Below are 14602 nucleotides of genomic sequence, written 5' to 3' on the forward strand. Positions count from 1 at the left end.
CTGCCTGTCTGCCTGCCTTTCTTCGCTAGTTGCTTCCTTCCTTCCTGCTAAGGGAAGGATGCATTATGCTAGGTCCATTCCTCAACCAGGAGGACGAGAGGATGTTACTTGTCAAGTTTCTCTCCTTTCACCAGTCCAACATGGCCAATCTGCCAGGGCCAGAGGAGGTTCTAGGCGGCATAGCTCTTGGGGTCATTGAGTCCCGCAAGCATGACAAAGCGTCATGCTCAGGGTGAAAGCTCGTAACTTAAAGGCTGTTCTGTTTGTATTTGGTTTTTTAGCTCCAAGCTAGGTAATGATTTTTATTATTACTCTCACCTGGCTTCTTAGTTACGATACTGTTAGGTGAAACAAGAAAGCTGAATCATCAAATGCAATATTAAAAATATCTACAGTCGAACCTCTAATAAGCGGCCACCCATTAAAGTTAACCCCTATATATTACGCGGCCAGTAATCAAAGTCCGGATGAGAGCTTTTCTATTTTTACCTCTATTAAGTGACCAGCCCCCTTCAAGCACCCATTATCCATTTTCCCGGCCATTTTCCCGAGAGTGGCTGTGTAATAGGGGTTGAACTGTATACAGATATAAAAGTTAAAACTCACCACTAGGATGTAACCGTCGCCACGTCACAATCCCACCGGCCACGATCACAAGAACAAGTAACCCAATCACTATTGATAATATCAAAGTTGTTGTCGGGATCCCATCATCTTTGGTGGTAAACGTAATAAATCCCTCATTTTCATAATCACCATCTTCGTCAAAAGATCGTTGAAAGACAGCGTATCTTGTGCCTTCTTCAAGCTTTCCGTTTTTATACCTGAAGAAAGCTGAAAGAAAAGACGGAGAGGCACCCCGGGATTAAATCAATTCTGTGGGTGTTCCTATAATAACTGACAAAATGAAGCCCTCCCAAGTCTAGAAAAATGTATCTTGACTTTTATATATTAAAGGGACCCTCCTGGTGCTGGTGGAAGAAACTGAAATGATGGCACTGAAGTCGCAATAACGCAAAACAAACAAACAACAACACCACCACCACCAACAACAAACAAGCAAGCCAACAAACAAACGGTTCACTATTTACTGTTTAAGTCCAGCTTATTAAACTTCAACATTATGAATTATTTTATATTATTATTTTATATTTTAAGCGGGGATTGTCCGAATTTTGACACCATCTTAGGATACAGTGGAGTCTGTTAATAAATCTCTGTTTATGTTCTTTAAGGGGACACGTGCTCGTTGCTCGTGTGAAAGACTATTTTGATAAGGGGGTGGTACTTTGCTACTTTGCAATAAAGGTATATTTTGCCAATTACGATCTCTAGTAACTCTGATCAATTTTAATCTCAAAGCAGATCATTTATGAAAACCTGTTGTTCCAGGCTTTCATTTCATTTTTTTTCCCAATAAACTCTTCTTTCAATTTTTAGTGTTTTTGGTTTTTGACTTACAGGTTGGGGGTGAAAATCTCAAATGTTAGCCAGCGTAATCTCAAGTCAATATATACGTTCTTATGAATAGTAAATTGAACGCCATCAGATGTGAACTGACTCACATGATGTTTCTCTGCGCTTTCTCTTAGCTTCAGTAACACCATCTCTAGAATAATACTTCCCGTCACCAACAGGAAATGATGTCCTTAACTGATCGTTGGCGAACTCAGCCGTAATATAAGATTCTCCGTTCACTTGGTTATCGTAATTTCGCATGACTTTAATGTATTGCGTGTCCGATGATTTTCCTGGGTTTTGCCCGTCAGTTAAGGGTGTGACGATCATCTGATAAAAGCTGTAAAAGAGTGTAATAAGGTATTTTCACATAAGATGGCTGGCAATAGTATCCCGCATTTTGTAGCAGTCATACTCTGACGGATTATTACTACACTGTTATCAGTTTCCTACAAAATTGCTATAAAACGAATGCTCAATCGATGCTGAACACCATTTGGTCATTTTCTTGACCTAGCAGGTTACTATAGCTACAGTACAACCTGCCACACCTTTCATTTTAGATTTAGGTGCTAGAAACTCAAAAACGAGCTCTGTGACCGCCACCATTTTTTATTTTGAAGCAATGATCACATGTTAAAATGAAATATTTTTCAAACTTTTAAAAGGGAATTCAAAGTTACCTTGAGTTATTGAAAATTAAAGTTGGTTCCCAACTGCTTCCAGAAAGTTTGTTTTAAACTTTGAAATAAAATATTAACCAGCTAGTAGTCTTTGCCAAGGCTAGTAACTTTATGTCCTTTATTCTTCAAAATAGAAAATCGTAACGCAAAGCCCGGCTTTGCTGAAGTATATAACCAATGAAGCTTAGCACAGCCTGCGTTACAGGGCAACTGAAGACGAAATTTTAAAACACTTACCTGACTGGTTTGCCATTACTTAACTCTTTCTTAGTTTTAAAGGGAACGGATACTTCTGTTGTTCCAATGTTGCCATCAGGAGGCGTCGGAGCGGTCGGTGGGTCTGAAAAAACAATATAGAAAAAAAGAAAAGAAAACAAAAAACAAAACAAAACAAAACAAAAACAACAACAACACCAAAAAAAAAAAAAACAAAAAAAGAAAAAAAAAACAAAAAAAAAAACAAAAACCGAAGGTAGGTATATTAGTTTGATGGAAAATATATAAGCGTTCTCTGACTAGAGCGTTGAAATACTATCTGGCAAGGTGAAATTTCGAGAGGAACTGACGCTTGGAAGTTTATCGTTTTTTTCCGAGCCCATATTCAACATACACAAGAGAAGATGAAGGGTGGAAGAGTTAATCCCCTACATGGGCCATATTCACGAAGTAATCCTTCTAAAATTATTTTTAGACAAGTATGGTGACCAGTTCTTCCCCGGATCCCGGATAATGTTACCACGGGTGTTGCTTGCATCACTTCTTTTGAACAGTTCACCTCCTGCTAACTGTTATTTAGATGTTTCGCTAAATTTCAAAACAATATTGTACATGTACATCATTATGTGCATCTGAATTTTTGTTAAAATTGCTATTTGCTGTGTTTGTGAAAAGGAGCTATATCCTCACCTTCAGTTGTTGCATTTTTAGGACTGCTTGCAGGACCTGCACCCTTCACCGTTGCAGCCTGAACTCGAAATGAATATGTTCTAGACTGTCTGAGCCCATTTACAACTGCTTTCAGAAGGGATGCAGCTACTTCCTTTTCGCCCGTCTCTTTCTCAACCGTGTAAAATATGACGTACTTTGTAATGATACCATGCCTAAACTCCTCAGGTACCGGCTGCCATTCCAACTCGACACTAGTACTGTTCAGTACCGTAACAATCGTTAATACAGGAGCCTTAGAAGGTACTGCAATATGCAAAAATTTCAGTAAGCGTTTGTTAATAAAGTACAAGTAGGTTTAAGTTCATTTGGCCGACCAATGTCGACTTAAAGATTATTACAGTACGTTCTTCAGATACTTGCTTCATGTGCCCCTCCTTGGTTTGAATTCTAGTCGTAATAAAAGAGACGGGGGCTTTTCCTGTATGCATCTTAACGAGTATAGGTGCTAAGGTAGAAACGCTCTCCTTTTATGATACTCGTTAAAAATGGCACGACGTGGTTGGTATGTACATGCAGAATCGTCGTATGCACATGTGAGTCATTGATAACCTCATGACGTCGAAATAATGTGATTATTATCTCCAAATTGCTTTAGTTGTAAACAATTATGGGGTCCATTTTTGTTAACTGAAAAATAAGCACATTATCGAGAACAATCGAGAGCAACCGCCGGTTGATACACTTTGTATTGTCTATTGTGGCCTCATTTCTGTCAAAAGAATGCTTCACCTAATTGGACTTCGCAGACCCAGACCTCTACCCTCACTTATTACTTATTGCAAATGTTATTCTTTTACTATCTTGCCATCTTCATTTACTTGCAGGACGGATATGGATGGTTACAAAACCAAGTGTTTCTACATCAGTGACACCTTAAACTGGGGAATTAATTAAAACCAACCAATCATCCCAACTCTGCGTCTGTGATAAACACAGGCTTTCTTTACTAGGTGATTTATTCTAACTACCTCACAAATGTAATATGCTTTCGTGTACTTGGTCTACTCACTGCCTTGCTTCGTGCTGACAGTGACAGGAACACTGGCTGGACCATCGCCTTTCACAGTTGCAGCTGACACCTGGATACTGTATTTCGCGTACCTTTTAAGACCTGTTAACTCAACACTAAGTGTGGATGAATCAACCCGTTTCGACATCTCTGCACCTCCCTGTGTCTCCATATAAATTACTGTATAATAGCGGATATTACCGCGCTGTTCATTGACTGGTACCTCATCCCATGCGACTAAAATGCTGGTCGAGCTCGTGTTCTGTCCTCTCACATTTTGAGGAGCAGCACTGGGCACTGAACATAGAAGAATCGATAATAAGAGAGTAACAATGATGAAATCGCAACTTCAATAAACACAATGTAAGAGTTATAGATAACGTCCAAGAAGAACTGAAGCCTTATTCTGAACGACATAGGAAAAAAATGGAGTTTCTTGCAAAGTTTCGGATGATCACACTACCTTCCACGAGTGTCTTGAAACTGGCAAATTTTCAAAATGAACACGTGCCAACTATACGCAGTCGATTGATGCTCTCTAAAATTCGTTTAGAGTAAACACGAGCATAAAGCGATCTTTAGAGAGCTCGCAGATCGCACTGTTTGCTCTTCGTGGAGTGAAAAAATGGTGCTTGCTCACCGTGTTGAAGACGTAAATTATCTCTGCTTTCCTCAAGACATTCAAGTTGTGGCCTCTTTTTGCCATCGTAGGGTTCATGTTGGGCGGGTAATTTGATGGAAATCTGAATACTAACTTACCATCTTGGTTTGTAACAAAAAAATCAGGATCGCTGTAGTTTCCATCGCCCTTGCCGGTAGACGCCAAAACCCTGACACTGTAGTTCATATCCCTTATCAGCCCAGTTAGATTCACCTCACGTGTCGGAAAGTAGACTGTTAAGTTTTCAACCAGTAAAGAACTGATCGCCTGATAGCTCACCGTACAGCTAATAATGATACCATTCTTGTCTGCAGCTGGAACTTCATTCCACCTGACTAAAAGTGAAGAGGAAGTTGTGTCTTTTAACTGTAAATCCTGGGGAGGAGCGCTGGGTCCTGAAAAGGTAATTAGAAAGAATACTTTTTCATTAGCGAACAAGAAGTTATACTGTTTCTGCCAGGAGCCACTTCCCCATGTACATCAATCAAACATGTCTTTGGACTAACATTTGCTACGACCGGTTTTATTTAGCCTTTAGGTGTCAATTTAATTTTGAAGCTCAGTGCAGTACTTGTATTAATTTGCAGACAGGGCGTATCCAAAAGAACATTTCATCGGAGGGTAAAGGGGAGGTTGGTGACAAGCTTTACCTGAATCCTTTAGTTGAAGCCTGAAAATGACCATTTTACGGAAATCTTGTTGAGTTTTTAAAGTACACAATTTCCATGTTATAACATGGAATGCTTAGCAATGTTAGAATTTAAAAATTTAAAAATGGCAACCAGGGATAGAGTGGTGGTCAAAGCACTCGCTTCCCAACAATGGGGCCCAAGTTTAAATCCCAGACTGGACGACAGATAAGGGTTGAGTTTGTTGTTGGTTTTAGCTTTGGCTCAAAGTTTCCTCTCCGGGTTCTCTCCCGTCGTAAAAACCAACATTTCTCAAGTCGTTTTCGATAAGGAATCCAAAAGCCACAGGTTTCCAGATGGTACTGCTGTTATGTTCTTTCCTCAGTAAAAGGATACTTATTTACTTATTTCGTAAAACCTGATCCGTTCCTGGTTATTTAAACCGTACTTATATGCACTCAGTCAGCAAAAAAATGCTTACTATCCTGGTCTGTTCTAACAACAATAACAGGATCACTGGCTGGTCCATTTCCTTTTACAGTAGATGCAAACACAGTGATATCGTAGTTGACGTACTCCTTTAGATTTGTCAATTCGGTTTGATGAACAGAGCCATTTACTTGAACTTTCCCATTGTCATTCTCTGTTTGTGAGTGGTAAGTAATCGTGTAACCCGTGATGATACCATTCCGTTTTTCAGCTGGAACTTCATCCCACATGACTAAGATGCTGGTTGAGCTGCTGTTGTTGCCTGTTATATTTTGTGGAGCACCATCAGGTTCTGATAGAAAAGTTGAAAACAAGTTAACTTTGCAATGATTTTCACTAGGCTTTTATATATGATTCCTGCAAAGACTTCCAAAATAACTGTTTCTTAAAATTGTCAAGGGCATGCCTAACGTTAGTTGCCTGATGTAGCGCGAATACTGTACATGCGTGATATGCACATACAGAAAACATAAAGCTTGTTGGGGTCAAGTGTCTATTACCAAGCCGTTAAGAAAATTTTCTTCACGTACAACCAGAAGAAACAAAAAAAAAAAAAAAAAAAAAAAAAGCGGCGCGGCTAGGAAGAACTACAAAAAGGCCTGAACGAAAGCAAATGGCCTAGCAAGTGGTTGTTCACTGATACCCTGGAGTACAGGATACAATCCCCTTATTGTGCTTTCAAAAAAGGCACCGATAATGCTGATGTGCTTATGTACACTCTTTATTTAGTTGAAGTTTCTCACTCTTTCCTTTCATCAGCTACAGCTGACCAGGATAAAGAAATGCCAAGCCATACACATACATAATTACATACATATCCTTTATTAAAGTGTCTGGTCGTTCTAGCGAAAAGGCACTAATTGGGAACACCAGACACATATTTTCGTTGACCGTTTAACAGAATATGAAAACTATACGAAAAAATATCTGGTTGGGACGACAAAACGGTGACCCCAGCCGCTTAACAGAGGTGGTCACTTGACCGAAATCTGGTTTGCGGTATTACACTGACTATATTAATACATGTTTCTAGGACTAACAACCGGTCGCTGAAGAGACGGCAACGACTTGACTGTACTCCCAATAGTGGGTAATATCAATAGCTCATGTTTAAAAAACGATCCTTGACCAGTGTTCCCGTGATGATTTGATTTCAAAAGAAAACATCTATACTGATATGATCTCTTACTATGTAAACAGTTTATGAAATTCTAACACCTTAAATTTCTGCCGTCCTTCAAAGTGCACGGGTTATTTTCTTTGAAAAAGTTCCTTTCATTGATATTATTACTTTTTTTGCCTCAAACTGGTGAAAGAAGTTAATTCTACACAGGAAAGGTCAGCTCGAAAGTGATTAACAAACAAGAACCAAGCAGCCACAAAATCCACCATAACAACCACAAGAAAAAAATTTAAATTAAAATCACTTACTGTCCTGGTCCGTTCTAACAACAATAACACGGTCACTGGCTGGTCCATTTCCTTTCACAGTAGATGCATACACTGTGATATTGTAGTTGACGTACTCCTTTAGATTTGTCAAATTTTTTTGACGATCATCAAGACCAGCCGAAACACTTCCATCGTCATTCTCTGTTTGTGATTGGTAAGTAATGGTGTAACCCGTGATGATACCATTCTGTTTATCAGCTGGAACTTCGTCCCACGTGACTAAGATGCTTGTTGAACTGCTGTTCCGGCCTGTTACATTTTGTGGAGCACCATCAGGTTCTGATAAAAAAAAAAAAAAAAAAAAAAAAAAATAATAATAAAAAAAACAGAGCATGTGAGCACGAAAAGCTTTTTTTCACAGATGGGAGTTGTAGTATTGTATTTTAGGACTGGGCTTAGGCCCATTGCATGCTGGGCCAACGCAGGCCCGGTTACCGTTGTCGTTGTAGTTTCATAGCTAGTATGACAGTCATAGTTTATTAAAGGAGTTCCTGACAGAGTATATTGATTGCATGGAACGAATGTTAATTGAAAAGAAACAAGTAGTTACTTACTATCCTGGTCTGTTCTCACAACAATATTAGGATCACTAGATGGTCCATCTCCTTTCACAGTAGATGCAAAAACTGTAATATTGTAGTTGACGAACTCCTTTAGACCGGTCAATTCCTTTTCACTTTCTTCAGCACCAGCTGGAACAATGTTATTGTCATTCTGTGTTTGTGAGTGGTAAGTAATGGTGTAACCCGTGATGATACCATTCTGTTGATCAGCTGGAACTTCATCCCACATGACTAAGATGCTTCTTGAGCTGCTGTTCTGGCCTATTATATTTTGTGGAGCACCATCAGGTTCTGATAGCAAAGTTGAAAACAAGTTAACTTTACAATAATTGTCAATACGCTTTCATATATGATTCCTACGAAAAGATTTCCACTCTCTTCACACATTTGTGGTGCAGCACTAGGCTCTGATATAGAAATTTAATTTGAGTTTCACTTGCATAAACATTACTTATACTTTACAATTAATTATTCTTGCTAATATCTCACTTTGTTATACTATTTATTGCATATTTTCATTTTATTTGTCACTGTATAACTGACGATGGATGATGTCTAATCCGAAACATGAAACTGCGGGCACCATAATGGGAAACTGTCTATGAGTAAATAATGCATAACTACAAATAAAATAACCCGAAGTTATGTTTACAAGGAAGTACCATGAGTTCCATCTGTCAAAATGCTTCATTTTGATTAGTTATATGAACAAACATATAAACACTAAAGGCATACCTAATCACAGCTGTTTAAAATCTCAAGTAACTTATTTTTATCGGAAACAAGTGAAAATAAAAGAGGCATTTGGAAAATTTGAGTTTGGCCTCACTGAAATGTGCATTCCTTGGTGGGGAATTTCTCTTAAGATAATTACATTCATATTATGAATGATTTTACTAGGATAACAAAAAAAAAAACATTCACACGTTCTCCACTGAAGAGTTATCAAGTGTTATAATGACTGCATGAACCTGCAAGAAGAAACCGCTATACCAACCAGAAGAAACGTATACTACAATACAAATTACTTACTATCTTGGTCTGTTCTAACAACAATTGGATCACTGGCTGGTCCATCTCCTTTCACAGTAGATGCAAACACTGTGATATTGTAGTTGACGTACTCCTTTATATTTGTCAATTCCGTCTGACGAACAGAGCCATTTACTTGAACATTTCCATTGTCATTCTCTGTTTGTGACTTGTAAGTAATGGTGTAACCCGTAATGATACCATTCTGTTGATCAGCTGGAACTTCATCCCATATGACTAAGATGCTGGTTGAGCTGCTGTTCTGTCCTTGTGCATTTTGTGGAGGACCAAAAGGTTCTGATATAGAAGTTAAAAGTTTAGTTATATTGTAACGAATGTGGCTGGGCCTTAGTGCCTAGTTACACAATGCTGACTACCTGTTTGTTTATTTTACATTTGTCATACATGTATATCTTTTCAACCTTAGTTTCGTTGTGTATCGTGAACATATACCATGACTAACAAATAATGCATTGTGTATATAACTGCTATTTGCCGGCCGGGAGGTCCGTATTGGAAAAAACTGTGCGCGAGGTCTTGAGTATGCGGCGTCGCGCCTTACTCAGTGTTTCCCAATAGGGAATGAGCAAGGCCGACAAATAACGTCTTCGTGGTTATTTCTTATCCACGATATTGCTTTGAAAGAAACATTCGTGTTGAGTTTTAATTAAAGCAGTTCAGGTAAAAACTGGCGTACGCACGTGTTAGACATTCCGGGCACAAAAAGCGATAAAAAAGCTTGAAAAGTTGCCAAAGTGTTGAATGCTTCCACTTTACGTTGCTCTGCAGTGTAACAAAAAGCTTAAAAAGTTGCCAAAGTTGGCTATTTAGGAGTGATGCATACTCGGGTCCGGATAGGAAAATGTGCACCACTAGAGCGCACACGATAGGTCAATCGGATTCAAGGATTTAGGATTCCGGACCGCTGAGAAGCTGGAGGAAAAAAATAAAAAGAGAAAACGTACTGTACCAGAACGACAACCTGAAGGTTATTACTTACAACATCAGATAGAATCTGTGTTTTTCCAGATTAATACAAACTATGTCATATTGACATATCCATTTTTTTTGACATTCTATGTCATATTGTCTCAATATGACATAGTTGGGCGCAATTTTCCAAGTGTGGCGCATTTTTTGACATTCTATGTCATACTGTCTCAATATGACAGAATTCCTTTGGGATGCTCATTAAATCTCAAAACAAATGAAGTACAAACAACAACTACCGAGCTGTGTTCTCAAGACGTGCGCAAATTTTCATTAAAACTGAATAACAAACATCTCTAGCGTTCTACAATGTGGTCAGTTACTTAAACCTATAAAAAACTTTAACATGTCACTTCGTTTTACCAGAGTCCCGAAGTCTCTTAGTGAAATGGCATGAGTCAAAAATTACCATAACGACCAAAAGGAGAGCTTGATAGGAAACTCTATTAACTACGGAATTACCAAAACATACACCAAAAATTCGCGATAAGAAATATTACTTACTATCCTGGTCTGTTCTAACAACAATTGGATCACTGGCTGGTCCATCTCCTTTCTCAGTAGATGCAAGCACTGTGATATTGTAGTTGACATATTCGTTTAGATTTGTCAGTTCTGTCTGACGAACAGAGCCATTTACTTGAACATTTCCATTGTCATTCTCTGTTTGTGAGTGATAAGTAATGGCGTAACCCGTGATGATACCATTCTGTTGTTCAGCCGGAACTTCATCCCACATGACTAAGATGCTTGTTGAGCTGCTGTTCTGTCCTCTCACATTTTGTGGAGCACCATCAGGTTCTGACGTAAAAAAATGTAAAACCAAGTTTACTAAAGGCTTAATGACCCTTGATAACTGTCGTTATTTACTTTACGAAGATACTTCAGCCTATTCACTTTCTCTGCAAATTAAGTTAATTTGCAAAGAAAGTGAGTAGGCTGAAGTATCTCTGTAAAGTAAATAACGATGGTTATCAAGGGTCATTAAGCCTTTCCGACGTCACTTACTTGAGAAAAGTACAACATGAATCAAGGCTATCAGTAAGAAAACTGAGAGGTAAAGGTAACATCAATGGTGGGTAAGGTGCATGTAAAAGAGACTAGCACTACTGAAATTTCCTTTTGCGAATAGATTGACATTTAAAATGCTTTAAGCTTGAGAAAGCAGCCGCCTTGTGTCATTTTCTTGTTACATGTAAGTGACCATTTCTGAAATTTACACCAAGCATCTCTTACAGGCTTAAAAGGGGAAGGTGCGCACTCCGGCCAAAATGACCAACATTGCTAGAGCTTAAGGACGGTGCCTACTAAATACAAAGGTTTTTGCGTCAGATTTGGACCACGCAGAAAAAGTAGATCTTTACAAGGGCTATTGGAATCCACAAAGAAATATTAGGGTAGGCGGGCATTTTTTCGCGATAATTAGCCTTGGATCTCAACAAAAATGCTGACATCAGCATTTTTCTGAAAAAAGAAGGAAAGGATATTTCTTCACAGATTTCCTTAGAATTCACCTTCACATACAGAAAAGCAAACACATTCACATGGTAAATGGTGACATAAAAACCATTTTTGGTATGTTTTTAATAACAAAATTGTTGCTAAAGCGCTTTTAGCCCCTCTGACAGCCTTCCTCTGGTTCAGCTAAAATATAGTTTAAATACCTTTTGCCCACATCCAGAAACTAATAACTTCCATTTCATAACATAAAATGTAGGGGTAACCATGTGTTTTTTTAAAGTTATTGATCTTTTATGGAAACTTTTACGGTGCCCGTTATATTTTATCCTGTCACCTCCCCAGTAAGCAAAACATTTGCGTATCTCGCACTTGTTTAATACTACACTCTATTACTTATTACAAAAACTTAATTTACTTACATCACCATTATCACTACTTACAAATTACAAATTACAGTACCAGTCAACATTGGGTACAACACTAATAATACACATGAAAAAATTACTTGATTCTGATTGGCTAAGAGCAGTGCAGTTCAAGTGTAACACTAGTGCAAAAAGTGTAACATCAGTGCAAAAAGTGTAACACCAGTGCCAATTACACATCGAAATTCTGGATTATGATTGACTGAAAGACAATAGGAACTTTTCTAAGAAAATGATATCACGTAAAATGATGACGAAAATTTTGTGTTGAAACTTTGAAAAAAGTTTTCTCGAAGGAGAAAAAATGGCTTCAAGAAAGATCTTCCGGCACCTCCTCCGCGCGAATTTTTTCATGTTTATATTATTAAGTAATCATACGGTTTTTCTCGTTCAGTTTTGAGTTAATTTGCACTTGTGAGTTTTTCAAAAAGCTGAAATTACACACGCCGAAGCGGCTTGTGCAATTTCAGCTTTTTGAAAAACTCACTCGTGCATATCAATTCCAAATTGAACTCGAAACCGTATGATTACTTATACTAACAATATAACAACCTTTTTAACAGGAGTTCATCCAAAATAAAAATGATATTACTAATAGGGACAAAAATAATAATAATAATAATAATAATAATAATAATAATAATAATAATAATAATGTAGCCACGAGAGTTAAATTTTTCCGTTTTTGGTCGCCTTTTCTTTTTTGTTTTGTCTTTGTCGTTAAAGGTTAACTTTTTGCGTACCTTTTTTGTGCAGTTTTAAATGCAAATTAGTTTTTGCACGTTGTGTTATGTAATCGTCTATTGTTTATCACGTAACCTCGTTAAGTTTATTCTTTTAGTTCAAAATTCCGTTTAAAAGCGTTATAGTTTTTTTATTTGTATTCAGTCGTTGTCAAATCCGGAGTGCCGTACAGATCTTGTAAGTAATCTCGTTTTTCCTTTCTATTTTTTGCTGTTTTTCGTATTGTTGTATTTTCAGTTTATTTAAGTTTAAGTTCGTATTTATTAATTTATGTATTTGTTATTTTGGTTTTAAGTGAATCGTTGGAATTAAAGACGAATTCGAAGCGCACATGAGTGTTATTTGCAAATAATATAACTAACAGATACAATACTACTACTGTTACTAATACACTATTCTAACATCTAACGAAAGCAAAGATGAGCGAAAAAAATATACGGACATGAAAAATTAAGTTAGAGCTGTTCAATGAAAAGAAGAAGCTAAATGTTATTCAATTAAATATCACTTGCTTCGCTCGCGTACTACGTCATCCGCAGGTACATGTTTACATTTGGATTTCAGTTTAATTTTCGACAGATAAGAGATAGTTTTTCAGCTGGAAGCCGTTAACAGTTAGTGGTTATCGATATGCTGCTATTCTGGTGTTCCTGGTTTAAGTAGAGGGTCAATAAACTTGATTTGGTCACAGCAGGAAAATTTTGCTTTCATTTTAGTCGTGTACTTACACGGTAGCGTAGTTGATTGTGTCATTGTCAACTCAAGTGCGCGCATGGCGCTTAAACCACGCCTTGCATGATGTGTAGAACGTGTGCGCACTAACAAAAGTAGGCACCGTCCTTAATAAGAGTTTTTACAGCATGAAGCAACTACAAGAATCACAAATACTCGCCCTAAGTGGGAAGGTAGTCTATGGTAGGTAATCCCCCTGCATTTTTTTAGACTGTTCTCACAGTTCATCAATTGTCAAGAATTCAGGGGTGTAGACAAGCATCATAGGAGAAGAGCGCCGTCTCTAGAAACACAACACAATGGCTTGGCCAGTGCTCAAAACAAGACTGATCGATCCGAGCTGTCACTCTGCTGACCATTATGCCATCACGTCTCTCAGCAGCACTGAACGTGCACTCTAGTCTCTTAACTAGTAACTTTGAGATGACAAGCTATTTAGCTCTCATGTGAGCACGAAAAGCTTTTTTTCACAGATGGGAGTTGTAGTATTGTATTTTAGGACTGGGCTTAGGCCCATTGCATGCTGGGCCAACGCAGGCCCGGTTACCGTTGTCGTTGTAGTTTCATAGCTAGTATGACAGTCATAGTTTATTAAAGGAGTTCCTGACAGAGTATATTGATTGCATGGAACGAATGTTAATTGAAAAGAAACAAGTAGTTACTTACTATCCTGGTCTGTTCTCACAACAATATTAGGATCACTAGATGGTCCATCTCCTTTCACAGTAGATGCAAAAACTGTAATATTGTAGTTGACGAACTCCTTTAGACCGGTCAATTCCTTTTCACTTTCTTCAGCACCAGCTGGAACAATGTTATTGTCATTCTGTGTTTGTGAGTGGTAAGTAATGGTGTAACCCGTGATGATACCATTCTGTTGATCAGCTGGAACTTCATCCCACATGACTAAGATGCTGGTTGAGCTGCGAACCTGTCCTTTCACATTTTGTGGAGCACCATCAGGTTCTGATGTAAAAGTTCAAAACAAGCTAGCCGCTTAGCATGATTGGTTGGTTGAGCTTTCGTACATATATGTGTAAATGTTGTGAGGGCAGTTATTAACAGTCTTCTTCTTTAGTGGTTATCATAATCATTTTGTATGTTCCTGTCTATTTTAATTACTTAATCTGTATACCAACAAGGTACAAGGTAACATGTCACACTACGAAATTATTACTTTACGAAATTAATAATAATAATAATAATAATAATAATAATAATAACAAACACTAATAATACTTATTATAGCTACATTTTTCTAGGGCGCATTTCCCAACTCGATCAAATTGCGCCTAACAGCAAATAACTAACTAAATGAAATAGAAC

The 14602-nt window shown here is 37.9% G+C and overlaps 1 protein-coding gene across 2 annotated transcripts in view; it reads right to left on the reverse strand.

Annotated features, from left to right (window-relative positions):
- LOC145467316 (protein sidekick-1-like) overlaps positions 1 to 14602 on the reverse strand; it is a 79997-nt gene that overhangs the window by 1685 nt on the left and 63710 nt on the right. Inside the window, exons 14-25 of one of the 2 annotated variants that reach the window (XM_081450859.1) lie at positions 13943 to 14242; positions 10419 to 10715; positions 8925 to 9221; positions 7884 to 8183; positions 7309 to 7608; positions 5870 to 6169; positions 4858 to 5154; positions 4099 to 4395; positions 3048 to 3332; positions 2379 to 2481; positions 1566 to 1798; positions 607 to 834 (exon numbers count right to left, since the gene is read on the reverse strand). In XM_081450859.1, coding sequence (XP_081306985.1) covers positions 607 to 834; positions 1566 to 1798; positions 2379 to 2481; positions 3048 to 3332; positions 4099 to 4395; positions 4858 to 5154; positions 5870 to 6169; positions 7309 to 7608; positions 7884 to 8183; positions 8925 to 9221; positions 10419 to 10715; positions 13943 to 14242 — 3237 coding nt within the window. The remainder of the gene's footprint in view (positions 1 to 606; positions 835 to 1565; positions 1799 to 2378; positions 2482 to 3047; positions 3333 to 4098; positions 4396 to 4857; positions 5155 to 5869; positions 6170 to 7308; positions 7609 to 7883; positions 8184 to 8924; positions 9222 to 10418; positions 10716 to 13942; positions 14243 to 14602) is intronic. The other variant, XM_081450858.1, reaches the window with a different exon arrangement.

Source organism: Orbicella franksi, chromosome 14 (genome assembly GCF_964199315.1).
Source record: "Orbicella franksi chromosome 14, jaOrbFran1.1, whole genome shotgun sequence".
Classification (NCBI taxonomy): Eukaryota; Metazoa; Cnidaria; class Anthozoa; order Scleractinia; family Merulinidae; genus Orbicella; species Orbicella franksi.